The sequence below is a fragment of the Canis lupus genome, chromosome 30, assembly GCF_003254725.2.
Source record: "Canis lupus dingo isolate Sandy chromosome 30, ASM325472v2, whole genome shotgun sequence".
Lineage (NCBI taxonomy): Eukaryota > Metazoa > Chordata > Mammalia > Carnivora > Canidae > Canis > Canis lupus.
The window spans coordinates 40,362,159-40,389,513 of NC_064272.1; the positions used below are offsets into that span (position 1 = coordinate 40,362,159).

General features: G+C 41.7%; 1 protein-coding gene across 1 annotated transcript; it reads right to left on the reverse strand.

Moving 5' to 3' along the window:
• Nucleotides 1-226: 226 nt before the first annotated feature.
• On the reverse strand, nucleotides 227-27,052 carry FBXO22 (F-box protein 22). Its single transcript, XM_025472074.3, has 7 exons — nucleotides 26,837-27,052; nucleotides 26,505-26,643; nucleotides 21,437-21,524; nucleotides 20,372-20,467; nucleotides 15,901-16,065; nucleotides 3,454-3,619; nucleotides 227-1,402 (listed from the first exon to the last, which is right to left on the reverse strand). Exons 1-7 carry the CDS (start codon nucleotides 26,968-26,970, stop codon nucleotides 985-987), a joined length of 1,206 nt encoding a protein of 401 aa, XP_025327859.1. The 5' UTR covers nucleotides 26,971-27,052; the 3' UTR covers nucleotides 227-984.
• Between the last annotated feature and the right edge of the window lie 303 nt (nucleotides 27,053-27,355).

Genomic DNA, 27,355 nt, shown 5'->3' on the forward strand with positions numbered 1-27,355 from the left:
GGGGAAAATTGGTGTTCTCTCAACATAGCTCCTTTAGGTATTAGCATAACTAGAAATACAAGTTTAAAAATCATTCTGCGGGGAACATGGCAAGACTTACTAGCTGACAATTACTATTCTGGGTTTTCATTTCTTTTTTTTTTTTTTGGGTTTTCATTTCTAAAGTATTATTTACTTCCATCATTCACTCACCAAAAGCAATGATATACAAAAAACACTGTCTGAGTGAGTTTCCAAGGTAGGTTTTATTGGTATAAAACCAAAATAAGGTGATGTAATTGTCAGCTATATAGAACTAGGTGAAGAAAAGGATTTTCTCTTAGAATTTCTTCACTGAGGGAAAAGGAAAATTTTTTCCTTATAAAGTAATAAAATATTGATTAGTCTTGGCAATTATTTGACTAAGCAACTTCAGGGCACTAGAACAAAAATAGTTATTTAATTTTTATCAAATAAGTAAAAAGTCAGCAATTTGTTACAGCTTCTGAAAAAATAGGCAAAACCGTAAAGCAGAGAAAGATTTCTCAAGCTATCCATGTATTTTTCTCCTTCAGTAAGGGAGAAAAAAAGGTCTTCATGATTTTACTAAAAGATCTAACAATGCAGAGGTAGTCATGGAATGTCTTACATCTTCATCCTACTGATGAATCCTCTCTCAATCTTCCTATGCTTTAGGAAGACTATAAAGTCACATTACACAGCAGCTACATAATCTGGTACAATACAGCCATCGTCGGTTAGGATTGTGCATGATGCAAAAGCTCCCAAATCTGTTTGTGGTATGTTATATACAAAGCTGTCCTTCACCAAACTTATTAAAAACCACCCCTAATATAATCTTTATAGAGATTCAAAGCTACAAAACTGATACACATATAAAGTTGTTCTTGTTTTGTTTCTTTTTTGAAATATACATCTGTTTCCATTTTCTAGGAAAGGCAGAGCCGGAAGTCATATATTGTGAAAGCCACTTTACAGGCGGCTTTATTTAGATGACCCAAGATGAATCAGTACCATTATTGTTGTGTAGCTGTGAAATAGATCATCATCCTTTACCTCATTACATTTCTTCAATACAAAGTTCCCAGTGACTATGCGATCGCATCCAATTTCTCCATTTCCAAAGAAGCCAAATAAAGGAACACTAGGAAAAAACTTTCTGAATGCATCAGCCTCAACATTCCCCTTGGCTCTATAATATTGAAAACCCCTGCCAACACATGCAAACATGAAGCCAATGGTATTCCGTTCTGGAATGTTGGCAGCTTTGAGGCGCTGCATCGCAGCCTCAACGGTCTTCTCGTCATTGACATCCTCGTTGAGGAGCACCGTGGCACTCTGGATTCGGTGTCCACTAAATGACAGTCCAACCACACCAGTGGCGTCAATATCCAGAGGCTGTCTGGAAATCAAATTAGAAAAATGTGGTGATACATCATGAAATAAAATATAAACTTTAAAAGGTAAAAGAAAAGTGATTCACTGGCCAGGAGCTGCTGTCTTTAACAGCCTCCATCTAGCCCGAGGCTTACCTTTAGCTAAGAGCAGTATAATAGGGATTAAAAATTAAACTATGAAAACACTTAAAAGAAGGCAAGGAAGCAGATCTATGAGGAAGTAAACAACTGTTTTTTCAGTCACAAATTTGAGGGGCAAATGTATCTCCACAAAGATTTCTGAAAACCATCATGGGTTTTTAGAAAGATATAAAATATCCTTAACCTTTTTCACTTTCTTAGAAGGAATCTTAAAAATTTTATACATATACATGATATCTACTAAATAAAGCTTTCTAGTATTATTTACACGTTTGGTATCTTTCTCCCCCTTACCTTGGCTGTCACATTCTAAAAAAAGATATATTAGATATTCAATCATGAACAATAATCTTATTAGGAACCTGTAACTCCAGAAGTTTTAGCTTAACATTATCTGGTCCATAAAGAAACAAGATTCTATTGCTGGGTCTTATTTATTACTTTCAGCCTAGAATTCAGCTTAATCTAAAGATAAAAACATGTTTTGCTTATATTTGCTCTTTTAAAAAATGAAGTATTTCATCCTTACTAAAGAAAATATAAAGTATCAAAGTTATAGAGCATAATATAGTGAACACCTATAGGAGAAAAACAAATACCTTATATTTCTATCATGTTTACCAACATGTGAGTTGATGAAAGGGCAAGATTACTTGGCTAACAAGATACTTAATTCTAAAAGCTTAAATGATTAAGACAGTAAGGCTAACTTAGTAGCAAAACCCTTTACTGAGGAGCAAAATCCACCTTCTCAAGTCCTCCACTGCCCCCTTAAACTTACTATGTTTCCTCTTTGACATACAATCGCAATGTGTATTGTCAGTATCTTGTCTCAAAGAATTATTTATCCTTTTTTTTTTTTTTTTTTTGGCAAGGTGGTATATCTGGCCACTGTCAAAACGGAGCTTTGATTTACTCAATGGCTTCTTTTACCCACTGACACAGTACGAAGACCACATTAAAATTAATGTAACGATTCTTGAGGCTTATTTCCCACAATAGGTACAGAAAGAAAATGATATACAGGGATCTCTGGGTGGCTCAGCGGTTTGGCGCCTGCCTTTGGCCCAGGGCATGATCCTGGAGCCCCGGGATCGGGATCGAGTCCCGCGTCGGGCTCCCGGCATGGAGCCTGCTTCTCCCTCCCTCTGCCTCTTTCTCTCTATCATAAATAAATAAATCTTAAAAAAAAAAAAAAAAGAAAAAGAAAGAAAATGCGATACAGTCAACTGACCATGCTAACAGGCTCGCATCCCAGATGTTGTATGCCTGGTCTGAGTGAGATTGGCATTTAAAAGGTAAATGAGGTACTAAATCATCACTGCGCTGACATACAATTTAGAGGTAAAAGCAAAGACGCACAGAAGATCAGGTCTGAGGAGAAATAATCCACAGGTAATCACTGAGAATTAGGTGATTCTACTGCTTAGAATTCAGTGCACTTGCATTCTTCACCTCTTCCTCTCTGGTGAGGAAGACAGATTTGAGAACTGTCACAGGTAATGTTATTCCCTCTCCAGAGAATTTCCATAGAACTCAGCATACCGGAGGTTCTAAGAAGTTTTACCATGAGGATTCACTGTGTAACCATGTGTTTCCTTTAGAGGAGGAAACAGAACTACAGAGGAAGTGATCACTATGGTTGTACAGGGTTCAGAGCTGTTAGGGAGACTCCAGTAGACAATGCTGAAAATCAACCTAGAAGAGAGGATGAATTCAACTAAAATAAGTTATTAAAAGAAAACATAAAAATTTCACTCCCTAACAGTAAGCAGAATTATGTTGAGTATTGCAAAACAGAGTGAACTATTAGCTTAGCAGTTCTGTAAACATGTATTTTAAAAAGCCTAGGTAAGAAAAACCTGAGAACACTTGTGGTCATGCATAGGAGAAACTGGAAGCACAGGAGACCTACTTGTCAGAAGTCAGTGATGCCAGGTTATCCACCTGGCCTCCAGCCAATATGACGTTCATATCACTGAAAGCGCTGACAACTCGCTGCAGATAATTATTGGCTCCCACCTTACAGCAATTATAGCCAAATACCAAGACCACACGAAGCTCAGGGTTATCTAGAAGGCCTGCAGAGAAAAGAAGAGCAACAATTAAAGATAGCTTTCCAAGAGGAATATTAGTATTTTTATTACAATCTTCTACATTTTTGCAAAATGCAATGTTTCTGCTAATTACTTGCACTTCTACTTATATGCAGTTTAGTGATGCTGTCCAGTTTCCCATTTTGTTTTGGTTTTTTTTTTTTTTTTTTTTTTTACAAAATCTAACACTGTTTAACATGTTTGCTGGCATTAATTTTCCCCATTAAAAAAATGAAATGGCTATTTGAAAATAATACAACCCACACTCAACACAAATAAGGAAGCTGCTATGTAACTGAGCAGCACCTGTGGTGGATCTTGATAGAAGCTGTCTCCATACAGGACACACCTGGAATAAAAGGGAACGCTGGTTTACACAGAACAGTTAGCAGCAGTGATAATTTAAAGATCCAGAGAAAATGGACAGACAAGGCACCAACCACCTGTAGTGTCCAATGGTGGTCCCCCCCAAAATGTATCCACATCAAACCTCTGGAACGGATGAATGTGAACTGACGTGGGGAAAAAAGGCCTTTGCAAATGTGTTTAGGGAATTTTTTTTTTTAAGATTTTATTTATTTATTCATGAGAGACACAGAGAGAGGCAGAGACACAGGCAGAGGGAGAAGCAGGCTCCATGCAGGGAGCCCGATGTGAGACTCGATCCCAGGACCCCAGGACCACACCCTGGGCCGAAGGCAGGCGCCAAACCACTGAGCCAGGTGGGCTGCCTTTGGATCTTGAGATGATATCATCTGTTATTATCCAGGCAGGGTCCATAAATACTAGGCCAAATGTGCTTAGAAGAAACACAGACACAGAGGAGACAATGTGACCACAGAGGCAGAAAGTGGAGTGATGCAACCGTAAGGACTATCAACAGCCACCAGAGGGTGGGGGACACAGAAGAGATCCACCCTGGAGCTTCCAGAGGGGGTGCATCCCACTAGACACCTGGATTTCAGACTCTGGCCTCTGGGGCAGTGATGGAATACAGTTCTGCTGTTCTAAGCCTCTGGGTTTGTTATAGCAGTCTCAGGAAACCAGTACATCATGAAAATACATACAGGCCCAATCTACGTTTTCCAGGAAAGGGGGTGGGAGTGAAGACGGATTTTAAACTCTTTCCAAAACAGGAAAAAGTGTTCTATTCTGTAGCATATCAACAAAAAGCAGTTTCCATTAGGGGGTGGTATAGCCCAACAGGAGACAGGCACTTCCCTACAAACTCCCCTGCTTTCACCTGAACCTCTGGGACTTAAGATTATCAATTTCAAAATTTCTGGCATTATCAAACTCATAATTGGACAGGAAAAAAAAAATCCAACACCTAACCCACACTCCTGTTTCCACTGAGTCAGCCACATGACTTCCTTCTTGACAGACCTAAGGTGCCAGTCATCAGAAATAAGGCTCATTTAAGCAAACTGTGGTGGGGGTGGGGCAGGGGATCACTGATTACTAACAAGAAATAAATCATGCGAGAGCAAGTAATGACTTATCAAGGGAAACTGCCTCTGCTCTATTTTTAATTTTCTATACAATGATACGGAGGGTGAAAAGGATATTATTCTAGAAATCCAAGACTTTCATACCATATATCCTAAAACCTACTAAAAGGTCTTTTTTCCCCCACAAAGACCAGAGCAGCACATTTGGAAAAAATGTTTTTCCTCTTCTAAAATACTTTTTAAAGTTGGAAGAGGGATCAACTGTCTAGTCTTACAAGTAAGGACTGCTAATCCCAGAAAAGTGACAAGCCCAGAGAGTTACATGGTAGGGTCTAGATTAAAACCCACATCTCCACTCAGATTTTTATGTTTCAGAAACCTAAAGCTTCTAAATATCTATCTTCCCTAATGTTTTCTAAGCTCTAGACTCTCTTTCACAATTGTCTACTAACATTTTCATCTGAGTACTCTGAGTACTCTAGACACCAAGTCCCATGTCAGATTCAGGAAAGCAAAAATATGAAGAAATACTCCAAAGACAGGCCGGGAAAGCTTGGAAAAACTTTAGGACTGCATGTTCAGATTTCTCTTCTTTTTAGAGAAGCCACTCTCAAGACAAATGTCTTATGATTTGTTTCAAAGTGGTTGAATCTAAATGCACACAGAAAATATACTTCAAAGAAAATCTCTCTTTAAAATGAGGCTAATAGGAGGGAGGGGCAAGATGATCGAAGAGTAGGGGTCCTCAACTCAGCCCCACAAACTTACCTAGATAACTTTAGTTTTTGCTTTTACCAAGATAGGATGGTGAAAAAAATAAAACATCAAGTTGGGGAGGGGAACCGTGACTAGCAGGGCTAAAGCAGATCTGCGAAGCCTCTGGGGCATGAGCCCAGCCCTGGAGAAGCAGGAACTTTAAAAATCTGCACCTGAGTTCTTCCTGACAGAAAAGAGCTCAGCAGGGAAATAGGGCAGAATGGCAGGAGGGGCAGTGAAGCCTCAAGATTCCCGGAGTCACTGTAAGAGGAGGCCCCCCACCACCCCCCCCCCCCCGCCCCCGGGAAAGCTCAAGGCAAACCGTGGTGAGTAAAAGGCTGGAGGGCCACAGCCCTCAGGGCATTGGGGAGAAGCCAGTTGGTTAGGCGGGCGGCTCTGGGGCAGCCTTTACAATAGAGCCTGGTAACAGATGGAGGTGGCTGTAATCCACTCTGTTCCCTTCGGGAGAGGCGGTCCCTGGGAGCGTGGGTCCAGCGGCACCAGGCCCTGGACACCAGGGCCCCCAAGTGGACAAAGCCAGTGATGCTCCATTCCCCCCATATCAGGTGGAAGCGGGGAGGGCACAGGACAGTGAGGACTCTCCTGCCGCTGGGTGCCCCCGAGCTGTGCAGATCAGCACACCTGTTCCAGCCCCTGGAGCATCTAGGCCAGGGAGGACTGGGAGCTGTGGTTAGTTACTCGTGGGGAGCTCGACTCTAGAGCTGGAGATCTGGCTGTGGCCATTGGTGTTCCTCCTTGTTTCACTTTGTGCCTGTGGAGAGGTGGGGCCGCCAGAGAACAAAGGCCCCATGGGGTAAACAGCTCCCACTGAGCCCAGCACCCAGCAGAGGGTGGAGCATCTCTGCTCAGGTACACACACCTGAGAATCAGCACAGCAGACTCTCCCCTGGAAGAGGAGAAGAGCAAGTTTACTGAACAAGCAGGGCTAGAAAGCTCCAGGACTGAGGGAAAATAGTATATAGAACTAGAGGGTCCCTTTTTTTGTTGAATTTTCTCTTTCTGTTACACTTGTTTTTAAATCAGAATAACAATTTCCCTTTTCCCACCTTAACTACAATATTTTACCAAATCTTCATTTTAAAATTTTTTCCTTTTTGACTTTCATAATTCTACAATTACATCTCTTAGATGTACTTTTCACTTCTGGATTCCCTTCAACGAATTCAATTTAATTTTGGAGATATATGAGATATGGGTATTTGTTTTTTGTTGTTTTTATTGTTTCATTTTGTTTTACATTGGTGGAAGCTAGTACCTTCTAAAACACAACGGACATACACCCAGAACAAAGTGGAACACCATGCTGGTTCATCCTGTGAGATTATATTCTCTCTTCCTTCTCACTCTGCCCCCCTCTTTTATCTTGTTTATATTTGTGTGTTCAATATTGGGGCTTTATCTAAGTACTGCCAGTTTATATAAATTTGGGATTGAGCACCTTCTAACATACAGAACATAATACATTCAGAACCAAGAGGATCACCCTCTAGGACCCCACAGGGAGACCACATTCTCTCCACTACCACTTCCTCACCACCACTATCCCTCCACCCCCGTTTATTCTCTTTTTCTTGACTTTTTTTTCTTTTTTTTTCTTGTTGTTGGTTTTTGGCTTTTTACTTTTACAAATTTGTTTTAAAATTTGTTTTCTACTTCAGTGGTCCTTTTATTTTGTTCTGTTCTTTTTCTTTTATTTTCTGGTCTCTGACCTCTCTGGAATCACCAAGGGTACATTTTACTTACGTCGTGGTTGATATTTTTGACTCAGCCCACACATACAGTCACTCTGCACTGGACAAAATGACCAGAAGGAAGAATTCACTACAAAAGAAATAACTGGAAACTCTTTGCCAAAGAGTTACAGAATTTGGATTTAAATATGTCAGAAATTCAGTTCAGAAGTATAATTATAGATATACTGGTGGCCCTGCAAAAAAGCATACAGGATGCTAGAGACTTCCTTACTGCAGAATTGAGATCTACTCAGGCCGAAATTAAAAACAGATTAAATGAGATGAATCCAAACTGGATGTTAGGGTTAATGAGGTGGAAGAAAGAGTGAGTGACATAGAAGACAAGCTGATGGAAAGGAATGAAGCTGAGGAAAAAAGAAAAACAATAAAGAGCCCACAAGGAAAGGCTTAGGGAAATAAATGATAGCTTGAGAAGAAGAATATACATCTAATTGAGATTCCAGAAGAGACTCAGAGAGAGAGAGAGAGGACCACAAATTATATTCGAACAAATCATAGCTGAGAACTTCCCAAATTTGGAGAGGGAAACAGGCATTCAGATCCAGGAGATAGAGAGGACCCCCCCCCCAAATCAATAAAAACCGTTCAACACCTCGACATTTAATAGTGAAACTTGCAAATTCCAAAGATAAAAAATTCTTAAAGCAGCTTGAGACAAGAGAGTCTTAAATTATATGGGGAGACATATCAGACCTTTCCATAGAGACCTCGCAGGCCAGAAAGGGCCGGCATGATCTACTGAGGGTACTAAATGAGAAAACCATGCAACCAAGAATACTTTATCCAGCAAGGCTGTCTCAGAATAGAAGGAGAGATAAAGACCTTCCAGGAGAGACATAAACTGAAAGAATATGTGACCACCAAATTGGTTCTGCAAAAAATATTAAGGGGGACCCTGTAAAAGAAACAGGGAGCCCAGAGAAACAATCCACAAAAACAGGGACTGAATAGGTAATACGATGACACTAAACTCATTATCTTTCAACAGTTACTCTGAACGTGAATGGGCTTAATGATCCCATCAAAAGACACTGGGAATCAGACTAGATAAAAAAGCAAGACCCATCTATTTGCTGTCTACAAGAGACTCATTTTATATATTAAAAAAAAAAAATATATATATATATATATATATACACACATAAAATCTATATCTACCTACCTACCTACCTACCTAATCTATCTCATTTTAGACCTAAGGACACCTTCAGCCTGAAAATGAAGGGGTGGAGAACCATTTACCATTCAAATGGTCCTCAAAAGAAAGCTGGGGTAGCAATCTTCATAGCAGATAGAGTTTATCCCAAAGACTGTAGTAAGAAATGGAGAGGGACACTAAATCATACTTAAAGGGTCTATCCAACAAGAAGACCTAACAATCATGAATATTTATGCCCCTAATGTGGGAGCTGCCAAGTCTATCAATTAACCAAAGTAAAGACATGCTTATATAATAATACACTAATAGTAGAAGACTTCAACATGGCACTCTCTGCCAATCACGAATCTTCTAAGCAGAACATCACCAAAGAAACAAGGGCCTTGAATGATATACACTGGACCAAACAGATTGTACAGATATATACAGAACTTTCCATCCAAACTCCACTGAATACACATTCTTCTCAAGTTCACATGAACTTTCTCCAGAATAGACCACTTACTGGGTCAAAAATCAGGTCTCAACTGATGCCAAAAGACTGGGATTGTCCCCTGCATATTTTCAGATCACAATGCTTTGAAACTAGACCTCAATCAATCACAGGAAGAAATTTGGAAGAAACCCAAACATGTGGAAGTTAAAGAGCATCCTACTAAAAAAGGAATTGGTCATCCAGGAAATTAGAGAAAAATTAAAAGGATACATGGAAATTAATGAAAATCAAAACAACCATTCAAAATCTTTGGGATACAGTAAATGTGAACTGGTGCAGCCACTCTGGAAAACTGTGTGGAGGTTCCTCAAAGAGTTCAAAATAGACCTGCCCTACGACCCAGCAATTGCACTGTTGGGGATTTACCCCAAAGATTCAGATGCAATGAAACGCCGGGACACCTGCACCCCGATGTTTATAACAGCAATGTCCACAATAGCCAAACTGTGGAAGGAGCCTTGGTGTCCATCGAAAGATGAATGGATAAAGAAGATATGGTTTATGTATACAATGGAATATTACTCAGCCATTAGAAACAACAAATACCCACCATTTGCTTCAAAGTGGATAGAACTGGAGGGTATTATGCTGAGTGAAGTAAGTCAACTGGAGAAGGACAAACATTATATGTTCTCATTCATTTGGGGAATATAAATAATAGTGAAAGGGAATATAGGGGAAGGGAGAAGAAATGTGTGGGAAATATCAGAAAGGGAGACAGAACATAAAGACTCCTAACTCTGGGAAACGAACTGGGGGTGGTGGAAGGGGAGGAGGGCGGGGGGTGGGGGTGAGTGGGTGACGGGCACTGTGGGGACACTTGACGGGATGAGCACTGGGTGTTATTCTGTATGTTGGTAAATTGAACACCAATAAAAATTATTTTATTAAAAAAAAAATCTTTGGGATACAGTAAAAGCAGTCCTAAGAGGAAAATATCTCACAATACAAGCTTCCCTCAAAAAACTGGAAAAATCTAAAATACACAAGCTAACTTCATACCTAAAAGAAATGGAGAAAGAACAGCAAATAAAGCCTACACCTAGCAGAAGAGAGATAATAAAGATTCGAGCAACACTCAATGAAATAGAGACCAGAAGGACTGTAGAACAGAGCAACAAAACCAGGAGCTGGTTCTTTGAAAGAATTAATAGGATAGATAAACCCCTATGCAAGCCTTATTAAAAAGAAAAAGACTCAAATTAATAAAATCATGAACTAAAGAGATCACAATCAATACTAAGGAAACATAAACAATTTTAAAAACATATCATGAGCAACTATATGCCAACAAATCAGGCAATCTGGAAGAAATGAATGCATTGCTGGAAAACCACAAGTGACCAAAACTGGAACAGGAAGAAATAGAAAACCTAAACAGGCCAATAACCAGGGAGGAAATTGAACCAGTCATCAAAAACCTCCCAAGACACAAAAGTCCAGGCCCAGATGACTTCCCAGGGGAATTCTATCAAACATTCAAAGAAGAAATGATACCTATTTTACTAAAGTTGTTCTGAAAGATAGAAAGGGACAGAGTACTTCCAAACTCGTTATATGAGGCCAGCATTACCTTGATCCCAAAACCAGACAAAGAATCCCCGCAAAAGGAGAATTAAAGACCAATATCCCTGATGAACACCGGTGCAAAAATTCTCAACAAGATACTAACCAATAGGATCCAACAGGACCTTAAGAGGATTATTCACCATGACCAAGTGGGATTTATCCCCAGGATGCAAGGCTGGTTCAACACTTGCAAAACCACCAACATGATAGAGCATATCAATAAGAGAAAAAACAAGAACCATATGATCCTCTCAATTGATGTAGAGAAAACATTTGACAAAACACAGCACCCATTCCTGATTAAAACTCTTCAGAGTGTAGGGATAGAGGGAACATTCCTCAGCATCTTAAAAGCCATCTACGAAAAGCCCACAGCAAATATCATTCTCAATGGGGAAGCAGTGGGAGCCCTTCCCCTAAGATGAGGAACACGACAGGGATGTCCACTCTCACCACCGCTATTCAACATAGTCCTAGAAGTCCGAGCCTCAGCAATCAGGCAACAAAAAGAAATAAAAGGCATTCACATTGGCAAAGAAGAAGTCAAACTCTCCCTCTTCACAGATGACATGATACTGTACATAGAAAACCCAAAGACTCCATCCCAAGATTGCTAGAACTCATACAGCAATTCGGCAGTGTGGCAGGATACAAAATCAATGCCCAGAAGTCAGTGGCATATCTATACACTAACAATGAGACTGAAGAAAGAGAGATTAAGGAGTCAATCCCATTTACAATTGCACCCAAAAGCATAAGATAGCTAGGAATAAACCTAACCAGAGAGGTAAAGGATCTATACCCTAAAAACTATAGAACACTTCTGAAAGAAATGGAGGAAGACACAAAGAGATGGAAAAATATTCCATGCTCATGGATTGGAAGAGTTAATACTGCGACAATGTCAATGCTACCCAGGGCAATTTACACGTTCAGTGCAATCCCTATCAAAATATCATGGAGTTTCTTCAGAGAGTTGGAACAAATGATCTTAAGATTTGTGTGGAATCAGAAAAGACCCTGAATAGCCAGGGGAATATTGAAAAAGAAAACCAGAGCCAGGGGCATCACAAGTTGTGACTGTGATGGATTTCAAGCTGTACTACAAAGCTGTGATCATCAAGACAGTGTGGTCCTGGCACAAAAACAGACACATCGATCAGTGGAACAGAAGAGAGTACCCAGAATGGGTCTATGTCAAAAGACCGATCTGATTATGTCACTCCTGTTTAGACTCCTGGCTTCCCACTTCCCTTAAATTTCTTACCGTGTTTTATGGGCATGACGTGCCCCTGCAGCTTCACCTCACATCACACTCTCCCCGACAGCTTGTCCTCACTACTCCAGACACACCAGATTCTTCATGTTTCACAAATAAGCACTGAATCCACAGCATTTCAACTTCTATGAAGGTGCATTATCAGGCCCTTTCTATTTCCTGTCCTTGATCTTAGGCTACCTTGCTCTATTTTTGTCAGTAACCGAGAAAGAAGGTAAAGACTCCAATGATGCTCCTCACTATCCACATCTGAGGACCCTTCCGCAAGCTAGGTTGCTTCTTCTTAGGGCCCTGTCCACGTCACTTTCCCAAAACCCCACAACAGATTTTAAGTACTGTGGTTACAGGTTTCCTAGCACCTCTGTGCTTCTACTTGGCACATATTTCACATCCATGGTACTTGAAGGAAGCAGTCAGTTTGTTCTGCTAGGCTGGAAGCTCCAGAAGGCAGGAACTTCACCATGTATTTCTAGAGTCCCACACATACAGCACCTAGCATATGGCATGCATGCAAACAGTTCCTAAAAGAACAAACAATGGCTTTTTCTGAAACTTTGGTAAGGTGTTTCTGCCCTTCTCAAAAATTAAGTGCTCATCCACATATTTTTTTTTCATCCCAGAGACTATTTTTAATACAGGATACCACACAGACCTCAGGAAAACCTGTCCCTCATTTTTAAAATGTGCCATTTTTGTAAATTCAAAAAGAGTAAGAGAAAGAATGTGTGTATAAAATTATATATACTATGATGCTGGGCCAGACAATGACATCCTCTCTACACAAGGTCAGGAAGAACTACAATTCTCAAACGCAAGGTCCCCGTCTTCAAGAGGCACTTCCAATTTCATGGAGAACTGAGCCACTTCAATGCTTTCTGTTGCCCTTCACAGGTCTTCTCATCACGGTGCCTAAGCACTGGGGCAACTCTTCTGTGTTCTCTAACACTGGAAAGCACCCCATTCATGGTAGTATCCCACAGGGGTTGGAGGACTTTTTCTCTAAAGGGCCAGATAGTTAATTAGGTTTTGCCAGCCATATACTCTCAGTTTTATGTTTAATTCTGCCATTGGAGTGCAAAAGCAGCCATAGGTGATACATAAACAAATGCCTGGGTTCTAGTAAAACTTTATTTACAGAAATGTGGGAGGCAGACTTGGCACAGACTTGTAGGTGGTCTTTCCCTGCCTTACAGTGCTTGTCTAGACTCTTGCAGGAGCCTCCGAACTAGTCTCCCTGCTTCCACTATCTTCCAAGGGTCACAATCGCAACTAGGTGAAGATTTCTGGTTAACAGTTGCCATTTACTAACTATGCTCTCTAGCCAGGCCTCACTGTGCCCCATCCTTTGTCTGCAAAAGTAAACTGTTTACTACTTTCCCTACATGCTCTCATTACCTGGCTCTGTGCCTATGTTTCTGCTAATCATCTAGCCTATCCTGTTACCACTCTTACCTTTCATGTTTCTCATCCTTCAAAGCTTTAAATGCTACGTGGCCCACGAAGCCTCCTTACTCTCCCTCCCACTGGTGATCCTTACAGCAACCTTTCCAGATCTTCTACAGAGGCACAGCTCACTTTCTATTTGGGTTGTAATTATGTATGTACCTGTCACACCCTTCCTGGAGTAGCACTGAGACAGAATTGGCATTCAATTAGTTTTCTAGCCCTATGGGACCTTTTAATAATGCTGAATGAAATTAACATAGAATTTCTATTATCATGAACCCAGTGAACATACCCATCCTCTCATCAGCATCAAACTCTCTCTCTTCTTCCTTCCTTGTTGTAAATTCGCTGCTGGAGTATTTTCCAAAGTCTGTACTAAGCTGTCCTGGACACTCTTCACAGACAGACTGCCAAGACATATATATGCAAATGGCTCTCAAACCAACAACTCTGACCTCAACTCCTTCTTGACTTTGAGACCCACAAACTTTTAGCCACCAATCTAAGAGAGTTCTGGTTTGCTGAGCACTGTTAACTCCAACAAATCTCATTATAATATGACAAAGTCTCTCTGGTTTGGCTACACAGTCACATTTCCTCCTAAAATTCTTTCTGCCTTTGTAGCTAATATTAGATCCATTTAAAAGGCCCAATCTGAAGTTTTCCTTAGACTCCATCTGGCATCCTTGATTTCAGGCAGCTTTATGATAACTCTGGTGTTCTGTTTATGTACCATGTAGTCTAAGAGCCTTTGCTCTCTACTCTTGCCAGAGTTTAGTTTCCTCACCAACAACACCCTGTGACAATTGCTACCTGGCAAGGCTCTCATGAGGATTAGAAATAGCATGTAACTCGAATATCCAAGACCTTCGCTGCCCTTTCCCGGAATGTCCTTTTCCTGAGCTCCCGCTAGACTATTCCTCCACACACCCCAAGGCCACACTGCAGATGCATCACTGTGACCCACTGCAAAGCCTGCCTAAGGTACAGAGGCCAACACTGGCCTACCATCTACACAGCAATGTATTTTGCTAAGTGCTTTACATAAGCCACTTCATCTAATCATTACAACTCTGGAAGTTCGTTTTCCCACTTTACAGATGGGAAACCGAGGCTTAGAAAAGTTAAGAAACTTGTCCTGAACTAGAAAGCTAGAAAGTAGCAGAACTAGGTCAGCTACAAGCCTGTGTCCTTACTAGCTAGAGTATCCAGCCCAACCCCACACACTGGCTATTGAAACCTCGAAGGCTTTACCTGTACCTATACCTGTACCTGACAACTCTCTTCTATGTTACTGAGGCCTGCTGCTGCCAGCTGCTGATCTTCGCAGCCAATGCCTCCTCCTTCCATCGCCATCAACCACTTTACATCTTTCTTTTACATTGTAAAGGACAGCTGTCCAAGTCAGTCTCAATGTGTAGACTCCTTTTTTTCTCATCAGTAAACCAATCACAAATTTTTCCTTCACTGCTACATAATTTTTTATTCCCACTGGATTTGGTGCCATTTCAAATAACAGAGGCTTAGCTCTACAGACTGGCTGATTGATGCATAAACAGGTCACCACTGAGTATCTTCTATGCCAACAGATTTTAATGAGTTAATGCCAATAAGTTCATTTGTAGGTATAGGCAAAAAGCCTTAACACTGTTCTGCTTGAGTAACTCCTCTGTTGCTTACTATATTAAATTAAAATTTCTCATCAGATCCTGGAAATTAAGTCAACCCTTTACCTCTTCAAAATCACCTTATGACCTATCTACTCTGACATATCCTAGTAAATACTTGTTTGACAAATTCTACCTTCATTTACAGCTTTTCTAAAACTTAACAAGTTCACTATACTTTTTCCCATTTAAATTAATCGACATAGAACTAACCTCTAGCTTCTAAAATTTTTTTCCCAATAAATGCCTTTTATTGGTCTAAGAAAATGCTTTAAAAAACTTTTCAGAAAATAAAAATAGGTCAAATGATTAAATATTCAAAGAGAAAGAAGTGCTTCAAGATTAAGAATTAAATACAAAGACATTTATTATCAAGAGTATTTTTGGAAAATTTTTCATCTCTGGTTCTCTCAGGCTTTAACATAAGTAAAATAACTTAAAAAGCATATTAAAATCTTTTAAGAAATAAAAAGAAAATTGCACAGTCCATCAAAAGTAAGTAAACACTTAAAAATAAGTAAATTTTACCAAGAGTGTACTGCGGTAGCCTCCGTGAATCACTAATTTGAATTACCCACATCTCTAGTAATGTGTATTTAATTTAGACTCTCAAAGGAACAAAATCAATCAACAAATTGGGCAACTAATGGTAAATAACAGTGACTTACCTACTTCAGTGAGTTGATGTCTTTCTAGTGTTAAATTCTTTGGGTCCTTAATAAAATGAAAGGGTTGTATTTTTATTCCTTCAATTTGAGGGAATAACAGAGCAAAGCCAGACTCTCCAATTTCTATTTCCTGAGGTCGATTGTTACCTGATCCCATTGGAGTCACTAGGAAAAAAGTTAAACAGTTTTATGAACAGATTTAATAAAGCTGAAATTTGGTAACACTTCATGCCCCACTTAGATACCTATCTTGCCTCACTTAGATAACTACACTTTGGGTAACCAAGATAATCAACAAGTTAAAAGCTGAGTACAAGTTTCTCAGTTTTGAAATTTTAGGGGTAGTGTCATGCTGTCTGCAATTTACTTTGAAATGGTTAAGAAATGTTTTACAAACAAGCAGAAAAAAAAGCAACCATTGCAAAATTTTTTAAAATGGTGAATCTAGATGAAAGGAATATGGATGTTTACTGTACTATCCTGTCATTCTTCAACTTGGAAGATTTGAAGTTTTTCTAAATAAGAGGTTGGGGGGTAGTAAATACATCTTCACAGCAATTCTACTTTTAAAAATTATCCTAAAAATATTGACAATTATATAAAGTACGTATATAGATGTACATATACACACACAGAGCTATATATACGCAAAGTACTTTTACACACACACAAAGGAAATGGACAGGCTGATTCTAAAATATATGTGGAAATGCAAATGACCTAGATAGCCAAAATGATTTAAAAAAACATCAAAACTTACACTAATCAATCTTTAAAAAGAGGATCAAGACCTACAGTAGTATGGCACTGACTCAAGGATAGACAAATACAGGGTGCCTGCACGGGCGGCTCAGCTGGTTAAGTGTCTGCCTTCAGCCCAGTGCATGATCCCACAGAAGATCAAGTCCCACAGAAGAATGGTAATGTGATTCATATGTGGAGCTAAACTATTCTGCAGATAATATTCTCAAGAGAAGTAAGAACAAAGACTGAAGATTACTGAGAAAGTGCTTTAGTAGTCCAGCTGAGAAGACATTCAAAAGAGATTTAAATATTGCACAAAAGGAGATTGGGTTCCCTGCTCGGCAGGGACTCTGCTTCTCTCTCTACCCCTTGCCCTACCTGTGCTCTCTCTCTCATGTCTTCTCTCTCTCAAATAAATAAATTTTTTAAAAAAGGATAGGCAAATAGATCAATGGAATGGAATTAAATCCAGAAAGACCTATAAACATGCAGTCATTATTTTTAACAAAGGTGCCAAAGCAATTAGAGGAAAAAAAAAAACCTTTAACAAAGAGTGATGAAATTATAGGATGAATGTATGAAAAAAAAATTAACCTTGAACCCCTATCTCACACCATATATAAAAAATTAATTCAAGTTAGGTCACAGAACTGAATATAAGAGCTAAATAGAATAGCTAATAGAAAACATAAGAGAATACCTCTGTGACTTTGAGATAGGCCAACATTTCTTGGAGAGGATTTTTTTTTTAAGATTTTATTTATTTATTCATGATAAGACATAGAGAGAGAGGCAGAAACACAGGCAGAGGGAGAAGCAAGCAGGCTCCATGCTGGGAGCCCGATGCTGAACTCGATCCCGGGACTCCAGGATCACACCCTGGGCCAAAGGCAGGCGCCAAACCGCTGAGCCACCCAGGGATCCCCCTCTTGGAGAGGATTTAAAAAACATTCACCATAAAAAGAAAAACATAAACTGGATTTCACCAAAATAAAAGTTCACTGATCATCAAAGACACTGTTAACAGAAAGAAAGAGAGCAATAGGCTGGGAGAGAAGATTTACAATACCTATACCTGTAAAAGGTCTTATATTAGAATATATAAATAATTTCAACTCAAAAATAAAAATCCAATAAAAAAAGAATAAAAGACTCGGAAATGTCACAAAACCGACAAATAGCCAAAAAATATATGAAAACATGCCAACACAATTAAAATCATTGGAGTAATTCAAATTAAAACCACTACAAGAAGCCACCTCATACCCACTATGATGGCTAAAATGAAAAGACTCCTTTGAAGACACTAAGTGTTAGCAAGGATATGGAACAGTGAGCAACTGAAACCCTCATTCAGTGCTGAGGAGTATAAAATGGCTCTGGAAAATGGTTTGGCAGTTTCTTATAAACATATACCAACCCCAAGACCCAGCAATCCCACCTCTTGGTAACTGCCCAAGAACAAACCCATGGCTACAAGACTTACATAGAAATGTTCACAACCTGGGGCGCCTGGGTGGCTTAGTCAGTTAAGCGGCTAATTCCTGATTTTGGCTCAGGGTCCTGGATTCCAGCCCCATGTCAGGCTCCTCACTCAGTGGGGAGTCTGTTGTTTCCCTGCCCCTCCCCTCCCCCTGCTGTGCTCTCGTGTGTGCTCTCTCTCTCAAATACATAAAATCTTAAAAGAAAAATGTTCACGAGAGCATCATCCATAATAGCCAGGAATGTGAAACAATCCAAATTGCCATAGAGTGGAAACATCGTCTATTTATGTAACAGAATTACACTCAATAATTTTTAAATGAATTACTGATAAACACAGTAACATAAAGAAATCTCAAAAATATTATGTTGTTAAAAATATTTTTACAGAGAGAAAAAGCCAAGACATAAAAAGGAGTATATACTATATGGTTCCATTTGTATGACATACAATAGGAAAATTAATCTATGGTTGCAGAAATCAGAACTGGGATTTCCTTTATAGGCAGATTGACTGGAATAGGGCACGTAGGGACTTCCTGAGATGACAGAAATATTCTCTATCTTGACTGGTGTGTAAGGTTACATAAGGGTATATATTTGTCAAAACTCATTAAATTGTACACTTAAAATTGTACAGGTCACTGTAAGTAAAGTTCACCTTAAAAGAAAGAAAATGACCTCTACGCTTAGAGGAATGAAAAAATTTTCTCAAACCTGAAGCTTTCTGAACCTAAAGAGGGAAGATAGGCCAGTAGCCAATGGCTGCTTTAGAAATGATCACTAAACTGTGGCTTAAGAAAAAGAAATCCAACCAAATGTCTTGGCAGAAGTTTTGTTGGGATATACATGGGACTGCCTCACAGAAAGCACCTGGCTCCCAGGGAACCCAAATCAGTGTGTCCAGGGAAACGTGATGGAACTGCAATGGCACCTCCTCCTGATGTCAAGATCATATGCAAACTCGGAATAGGTAACGTTAAAACTCCTTCAGCGTAAGGGGAGCCCGTAAGGCAGGCTTAAGGTAGACCTCCTGCCCTCACAACGGGGTCCTCCCCAAGTCCACCCTCCCACCTGAAATTTTAGAGGAGAAATGTGATTGTGCTTTCAAAAAGCCACAGTGGATGAGGTGGGGAGGCCAAAGAAAATGAGGAAGCGACTATTCTATGTAAGCATTTGCTAATAACTAGTAATGGCAAAATCTAGATCACTCATTTAAGGAAGATTCAAACGTAAAAGAAAAGCATGGTTTCTGATATCCTTTTTTTAATCCAATGAGAAATGAAATGTGTGGTAATAGGTGGATGTCATAGCAGGGGGTGGAGAGCAGATAACGAGAGGGAGAGATGAAATAGTTTCTATCAACCAGTATTTACCCTTATTCATTTGTGAACACTTGAAATCCTTCTACCTCACTATATAAGACTTAAATTTAGGTCGAAAGTCAATTATGGAGTACTACAGAGTGAAAAAAAGAAAGTTGTAAGAACTAACATGTGCTCACTGATTCCTGCACATCTCTACTCTACTTGCGCTAACTCATTTCATCTTCATAACCCTCCAAAGAGGTATTATCAATCATCTCCATTTCATATATGGGGAAACTGAAGTCCTATGAGGTTAGGTAACTTGCCCAAAGTCACACATATACTAAGTACAGTTGGGATTCTATTCCAGGCACCTGAATCACTGTACCGTGACTTCTTCAATACTGTGCCTCTCCCCCGTGGGCTATGGAAAAGAATCAAGAATAATAAAAAACGGTAAAAATTCACTAGTGAACTTGGGAAAGGGTATAATTTCACGCTATAAACTTCAAACCATGGTGTCCCAGCAGAGAAAGAGAGATTTCTAGGAAGATCTACTGTGGCTTCTATTCCTAGCCCTAACACTCTCCTGCCTACCAGAAATGATACTGGTTGAATTGACAAAAGTGAGAATGCTCACTTAAAGCTTTCTAATTTGGAGAGAGGGAGAATGTGAGCTTTTTTCTCTCACGAATGGCTCCCCTAGAAAGATATGCATCACATTTAGTTTACACAGACAGCCCTGAGACTACTAGCCACAATAACCTAAAGAACACTAACAGAAGTCAAATATAATACCATGGTAAATACGACTAACTTTATGGCATTCTGGATGGCCAAAAATATAAATGTGCTTTTAGGCTACAAGTAATTTGCTAATCTACAGGATCCCTCAGTAATGCAAGGCAGGAAATCATCAAATTGGTATTTTCTCTCACCTACAATTCCTGGGGTCACAATCCCAAGGATGTGGCATTGTTTTGGGAATAGCTTCTCAAGGGCAAATGCTGCTTCCATAGTAGTTCTTTTCCTTGCTGTAATAATACAGTAGCAAAATTATTACATTATTCATTTGAGGTCAATTGTGATGGTGTGGGGGGGAAAACAGCAAACACGGAATAAAGTTTAAGTCGTTTATACCACTGCTTTATGAGAAAGTCAATGGGGGTGCCTGGGTGGTGAAGGGGTAGGCACTCAACTCCTGATACCAGTTCAGGTCTGGATCTCAGGGTCATGAGTTCAAGCCCTATGTTGGGCTCCATGCTGGCTGTGGAGCCTACTTTAAAGAAAAAAAAAAAAAAAAGGACTAACAACTTTGATGAAAACATTTTCCCATTTGGGGCCTGTTTTATTAAATTATAAATCTGACCCTCAGCACCACCATTTGCCTTTCTTGCTTGGTTCATATACTACTTATGCCCCAATGATGTTAAATCTAGCAACAGCAGCTACATTTTACCTTGCTATTGTATCTCTCAGTTTATTTTTTTATTTTTGGTACCTCTCTGTTTAGCTGATATTACAGCATGACTTTTTCATTGCATAAACAAGTCACCTGGATTCAAATTAGACAGTGATTACCCAGGTCGAGCTCTGGGCCTCCGTGTGCCCAGCTTGGGACACTCGGTGTACTTCTCTTAACAGAGTCAGGAAGGCACAGTGTAATTTTGGTGTCCCTGAACGGGTCCCCATCACAAAATAAAAGGTTTTAATAGCCAAAGATAAACATCCTGTTTAGTAAGAAAAAGTGGCTGGAGGATTAAATTGTTTCAAAATGAGAAAAACATCTTTCAAAAGAACGTTTTAATTGTACTCCAAAGTTCAGAAATCAGTCTGAAGCAGAAGGGGGTCTTCAAGTTTCAAAGACAATGTATTCACATCTGCCATAGGGAGAAGGCCGAGAGCCTCACCAAGTCTGTAACTCTCAAGACTAGGATAGTACTTAACTCCAGAGGTATATAAGGAACAAAAAACCCCCAACCCTTTTCTCTTTCAGTATTTACCTCTCTTGTGGCCACGACACTCTTCCAGACTAATGAACGTTTCTGAATCAGCCATATAAAGAACTGTCTGTGGTAAGATGTGAACATTCTGCTAACAAAAACAAAACAAAACAAAAACAAAAAAAGGAATTAGATCACATGAATCCATGAGTGCTCTCCTGGTTCCTTAAAGTTCTGCCCTGGTCCAAACTGCTGTTGGCGTACCCTCCCCTTCAGGTCAATGTTAGCATTCTGACTCCAACCACTTCCCATTCATTTTCCACTCATGCTCTTACCTTTTCAGGCCATTCATTTGAGCATCTGTTATTTCTTCTCAGGTCAAACTCATTCCAGCCTGACTCAACAAGTTCATTTTCATAATTTAAACTCTTAAACAAAAACATTAAGTGCCAGCAAAAGTTGCCACTTTTGCTCTGTTTGAATAGGCATTACAGTCACAGAAACACCTCAGCAACAAAGGGAAGGTATACACCCTGTACCACTCCTTCCACTGCCTACCAAATCAATATCCCAGACCTTCACTTCCACCTTACCGTCTGGTTCCCTCCAGGGACCTTTCTGCTTCCTATAATTCTCACACACACACACTGCCGTTCGGGGATTCTCCTGCAGCTCTTTTCACTTTGTACTTAATTTAGGATTGTTTCCCTCAAGAGACCACTCAAAGTGCCACCTCTGTTACAAAACCTTCTCTGAGACTCCTTCAGGACCCCAGTCCTCAAATCCCAGTCATTCATACTCGTGCCTCACCTGCACTCACGAGCTGGGCTTCTTCAGACTCCTGTTTCCCACTAAATGTCACAGTACAGACAAGTGACAAAGTGGTTGAATTAAACAAAAGGATGAACATACTTTTTTTTCTGAACTGGTTATTTTCAAAGACTTAACTGTCAGAACAGAATGAAGTACTCACATATAGCAAAGCCTCAATGTTATTAAAAAAAAAATGTTACTCCACTGTAATTTTGGGGAATGTTATGATGTTTCAGAGTAGATTTCGTATAGACAAACTCAAAAAAGATACTGAGACAGAATGATGACCTTGTGATGGCTCCAAGGCTGATAACCTATGGATATATTGCCCTTGGTCCGCACAGCATTTTCAAAGAATATAACCTGGTTACCAATTATTTAAAATTCCATAAAATATTTACAGAAAACGTGGGCCTCCAGATTCTTTCAAAAAACTAGACATTCTAACAACACTTGGACCGGGCTAAATGCAGGCAAGTACGCCCTGGTGTGCCATGGCCTTATTGCTCTCTATGCGGTTACCAACTTCATTATCTGCCTAACTTTGGAGTCATCTGGTACAGGGAGTAATGAGATAGAAGGTATAGTCTTGAAGGTTTATGATTCTCTCTCTCCTGGTACCCAATGAAAAGCACTTGCTTAGTCTTCCTTCCTAATTCTCATTAGAAGCAGTAACAGTGACAGTCCTCAACAGGAAATGTTCTTAAAGCACAATGTGAGACAACTACATCCTTACTCCACCATTCAAAGAAGTTCCAAAATGACAAGATATTTTATAAAAATTTTAGTGGACTTTAAAATCTAATAAAAGTTAAATTATCTTTATGGCTAAAATAGTACCATGTCCACTAAGTAATGCGGCAAACACAAAGGAAACAGCATGATTTGGACAAGGTTACATGTTTGTGTCTAACCACGCTAGCATTTACTGCACTGAATAAACTTCTTTAAGGGCATTACTGTATGAATTTTAATGATGACACTGATAATAGAGAATAATTTCATTTACTGAAAATATTATCCCTGGTACTGCAGTTAATGTATTTGTATGCATCATCTTCCGTTATTTAACCGTTAGAACAACTCTTTCAGGGTATGAGGAAAATTCTCATTGTCTTTTCATTTTATGGAGATAGAACTTGAAGCTCAGAGAGATTAGGTAACTTTCTGAGAGACTGGCAGCTAGTATGCACCAAAGATGGGTTCAAACCTAAATCTGTCCAGCTATAACAGCCATTATATTGTATAAACTTTTAAAGCTATATAAAAATAATACCTGCTGTGGTAAAACTTAGAGGAAAAAAAAGCAAATTTAAAACATTAAAAATAAAATCACACAATTGTACACCAAAAGGAAACCTCTGCTGACATATTAGCTTCTTTTCTAGTCTTCCTTTTGTTTTTAATAACTCAGATTATACTAATTTCATAACCTGCTTTCTTACGACATGAACATTTTTTCTTGTCACTACTGTATCTTACAGGTCATCAGTAAGTGGCTTTATTTCTACACTGTAAGTTGTTTTCAATTTCCCTTAAAATAAATGATGCTGCAAACATCTTTATGGAAGTGTTTGCATTTCGAATTTCTCCAAGTGACAACCTCTAGAAATACACTGGGCAGGATTTGAGCCAAAGTGCAAAGAAAAGTTTACTGCAAGCCTGCCTGTGGATACCGGCCGCTTTGGATCTGAATCCTAAAGACCAGAGTAAGGAGAAAATCCACACGAGAAGAAGGAAACAGAAGACTGGTTACCTGTCGGGCATTTGTCTAATATTTAGACATATTAAGAATGCCGAGCGCCAGATTTCTAAAAGGAAAAGTACAAAAAATACCTAAGAGAAAAGAAAATTGGGAAGAATCTTATGTTGGACTGAAATGGGATGTGCTTGTTGCAAACTCCTGACTTTCCATATATATAAAAATGTACTTGTAAATGTGTGTGTATGGATGAGGTTTGTGTGCGTGTGTACACGTATGTATGCATACACAAACACATACATACGTATATATTCCTTATCTCTGTCCAGTGGGCTCTGGAGCAGCAAACCCTTCAACTGCCTTGAGTTGGCCAGATCTTGGCTTTTTTTTTAATTTATTTTTTTTTAATTTTTATTTATTTATGATAGTCACACAGAGAGAGACAGAGAGAGAGAGAGAGAGAGAGAGGCAGAGACACAGGCAGAGGGAGAAGCAGGCTCCATGCACCGGGAGCCCGACGTGGGATTTGATCCCGGGTCTCCAGGATCACGCCCTGGGCCAAAGGCAGGCGCTAAACCGCTGCGCCACCCAGGGATTCCAGATCTTGGCTTTTAAATACCATTTTCCACTAAAAGGAACCAAAGCTCTTTAAAGAAATGACTGATTCCAGGATTAAAGCAGACAAAACATAAAATGAACTTTGAGCATCTTCTGCCAGAAAGCAAGGAGGTGCTCAAAGGTGATGGACTCATCTCTCAAAGACCCTGAAACCAGCTGAAGGGGCTCAGTCTAGTCAAACTGGGGACAATTTGGATGCCAAAATAAATACTGGTAGTTAGAGATCATATTCCATTGAATAAAATAAGAGACTTAAGAGTCTATACAGAAATAAATCAATTAATAAATTGAAACAAGGTATTTCCATAGTTTCAAAGTATCTCCTCAGAAATTACTTCCTAATTACAGTGGAAAAGAATAATTTTACAGGAGGGCCATCTGGCAGACACAGACCATCTGAATCAAATTATCAGAGGTAGTACCTCCAGTAATGGGACAGAAATGGAAGTCATATGCTACCTGACAGGATGAAGCTAGAAGAGCACGGCATCACCTCTGTGATATTCCTGCCAGATACCTAATCTGAATCTAAGAAACAAGCTCTACAAAATAACTGGCCTGTAATTCACATAGTTGTCAAAGCTGTGAAAGTCAAGGAAAGCTTGAGAAACTGTTCCACCTCAAAAATTAAAGAAATGACAGGGGCGCCTAGATGGCTTGGTGAAGCCTCCAAATCTTGATTTTTGCCGAGGTCATGATCTCGGTGCTGGGATGCAAGCCAGTGCCAGGCTCTGCACTCAGTGCCGAGTCTGCTTGTCCCTCTCCCAGGCATGCACATGCACGCTCGCCCTCTCAGATAAACAAAATCTTAAAATTTTTTTAAAAGGGTGATGGCTGGATGGCTCAGCAGTTAGGCGTCTGCCTTGGCTCCAGGTGTGATCCTGGAGTCGCAGGGTGGAGTCCCAATCGGGCTCCCTGCATGGAGCCTGCCCCCCCCCCCCCGTGTCTCATGAATAAATATGATCATTAAAAAGAATTTTTTTCAAAAGAAATAACAAAAACAAGGTAAGACTGTAATCTGAATTATTCTGTTACGGGGAACATTACCGGGACAACTGGCAGCATCTGAACGGACTCTGAGGAATGGATGGTAGAAATGTGTCGGTAAGAATTTCCTGACTCGGGGGATCCCTGGGTGGCGCAGCGGTTTGGCGCCTGCCTTTGGCCCAGGGCGCGATCCTGGAGACCCGGGATCGAGTCCCACGTCGGGCTCCCGGTGCATGGAGCCTGCTTCTCCCTCTGCCTCTCTCTCTCTATCATAAATAAATAAAAATTTATTTAAAAAGAAATTTAAAAAAGAATTTCCTGACTCGGGCAGCCCGGGGGGGCCCAGCGGTTAGCGCCACCTTCGCCCAGGGCGTGACCCCCGGGTCCTGGGATCGAGTCTCACGTCGGGATCCCTGCGTGGAGCCTGCTTCTCTCTCTGCCTGTGTCTCTGCCTCTATGTCTCTCTCCGTGTGTCTCGTGAATGAGTAAATAAAATCTTAAAAAAAAAAAATTTTTTTTAAGTATTTCCTGACTCCCCGCACCGTGACGAGGCCCGCAGAGCCTGCCCGAGCACCGGGGCACACGGAAACTCGGCCTCAGGGCCCCCTGGTCAAGGCGGCCGCCCCGGGCCGCGCCCCCCGCTCACGCCCCGAGCCCCCGGGTCCTGCCCGGCTTTGGGGGCTGCAGGCCGGAGACGCGGGAGGAAGGAGGACGGCGCCTGCTGCCGGGATCTCTGGGCCACGTCCTGGACGCTACGGCGGAGGAAAACCCGGCGGCCCCCCTGCGAGCAGTGACCACAGGACTCGGGTCGGGCAACGGGAAGGTCCTGCACAGTCGTGATCCTAAGACCTGCGCACACGGAACGGCCAGCGCGAGAGCCCTCGTCACGGACACTCCTCACGTCACGAGAAAACGTTCCCCGAGTTACAGGAATAGGGCGACACAGTAGGGACGACAGAGGACCCCGCCCGCCCTCCCGGCCCCGCCGCCCCCGCGGCCCGCACTTGCCTCGAGCTCCTCCGCCAGCGCGCGCACCAAGCAGTGGTCCTGCCGGCGGCCCGCGCCCGCCAGCCCCGCGGAGACCCAGGTCACGCCGCGCTGCAGCCGCAGCACCCGGCGGGCACACTCCCTCCACAGGCGGCACACGCTGGGGGCGCAAACGCACAGGCCGTGAGCCCGCGGCCCCGCCCGCGCCCGCGCCCCCCGGACCCCGCGGCAGCCGGAGGGGCACGGCGGGCGTACCTCGCGGTGGGGACGCCGCCCCGGGGCCCGCCCGCCCCGCCAGCCAGGGGAGCCCGCGGCACGTCCCGAAGTCAGCGTCCCGCCTCCGCGCCTCTCACCCGGCCGCCCGCAGCAGCGCCTTGGCGGGCAGGAAGGTGAGGACGCGCTCCACCACCTCCGCCAGGTTGCCCAGCACGAAGGTGCCCTGTGGGTCCGCGCACGGGCCTCGGCCACCGCCGCCCAGCAGCTCCATCCCGCAGCGGCCGCCGGGCGAGCCCCACGGCGACGCGGAAGGCCGCGGGCAGGCGGGCGCCGACCTCCCGCCCCGGGCGCACGGCGCAGGCCCGCGCGTCACTTCCGGCCGGCGGGGGCGGCAGGCGCTTCCGGCGCGTCTGGGGGCGGGCGTGTGTCAGCGCGAGCCCAGCCTTGACCCGCTCCGGTAGCGACGGGCTCCGCGTGTGCGGGCGCTGCGGGAAGCTTTGGCGTAAATTTTTTTTTTTAAGATTTTACTTATTCATGAGACAGAGAGGCAGAGGGAGCAGCAGGCCCCATGCAGGGAGCCCGACGTGGACTCGATCCTGCGACCCCGGGGTCACGCCCCGGGCTGGAGGCGGCGCTAGACCGCGGGGCCACCCGGG

What these genes read in the sequence shown, in the direction of transcription:
- FBXO22 (XM_025472074.3), bottom strand. Translation starts at nt 26,970, where the DNA reads ATGGAGCTGCTGGGCGGCGGTGGCCGAGGCCCGTGCGCGGACCCACAG. An exon ending in GCGCTGCTGCGGGCGGCCGG is followed by an intron (nt 26,644 to 26,836) that starts GTGAGAGGCGCG and finishes TTGCGCCCCCAG; the next exon opens with CGTGTGCCGCCTGTGGAGGG. An exon ending in TGTGACCCCAGGAATTGTAG is followed by an intron (nt 16,066 to 20,371) that starts GTGAGAGAAAAT and finishes CTTTTTTCCTAG; the next exon opens with TGACTCCAATGGGATCAGGT.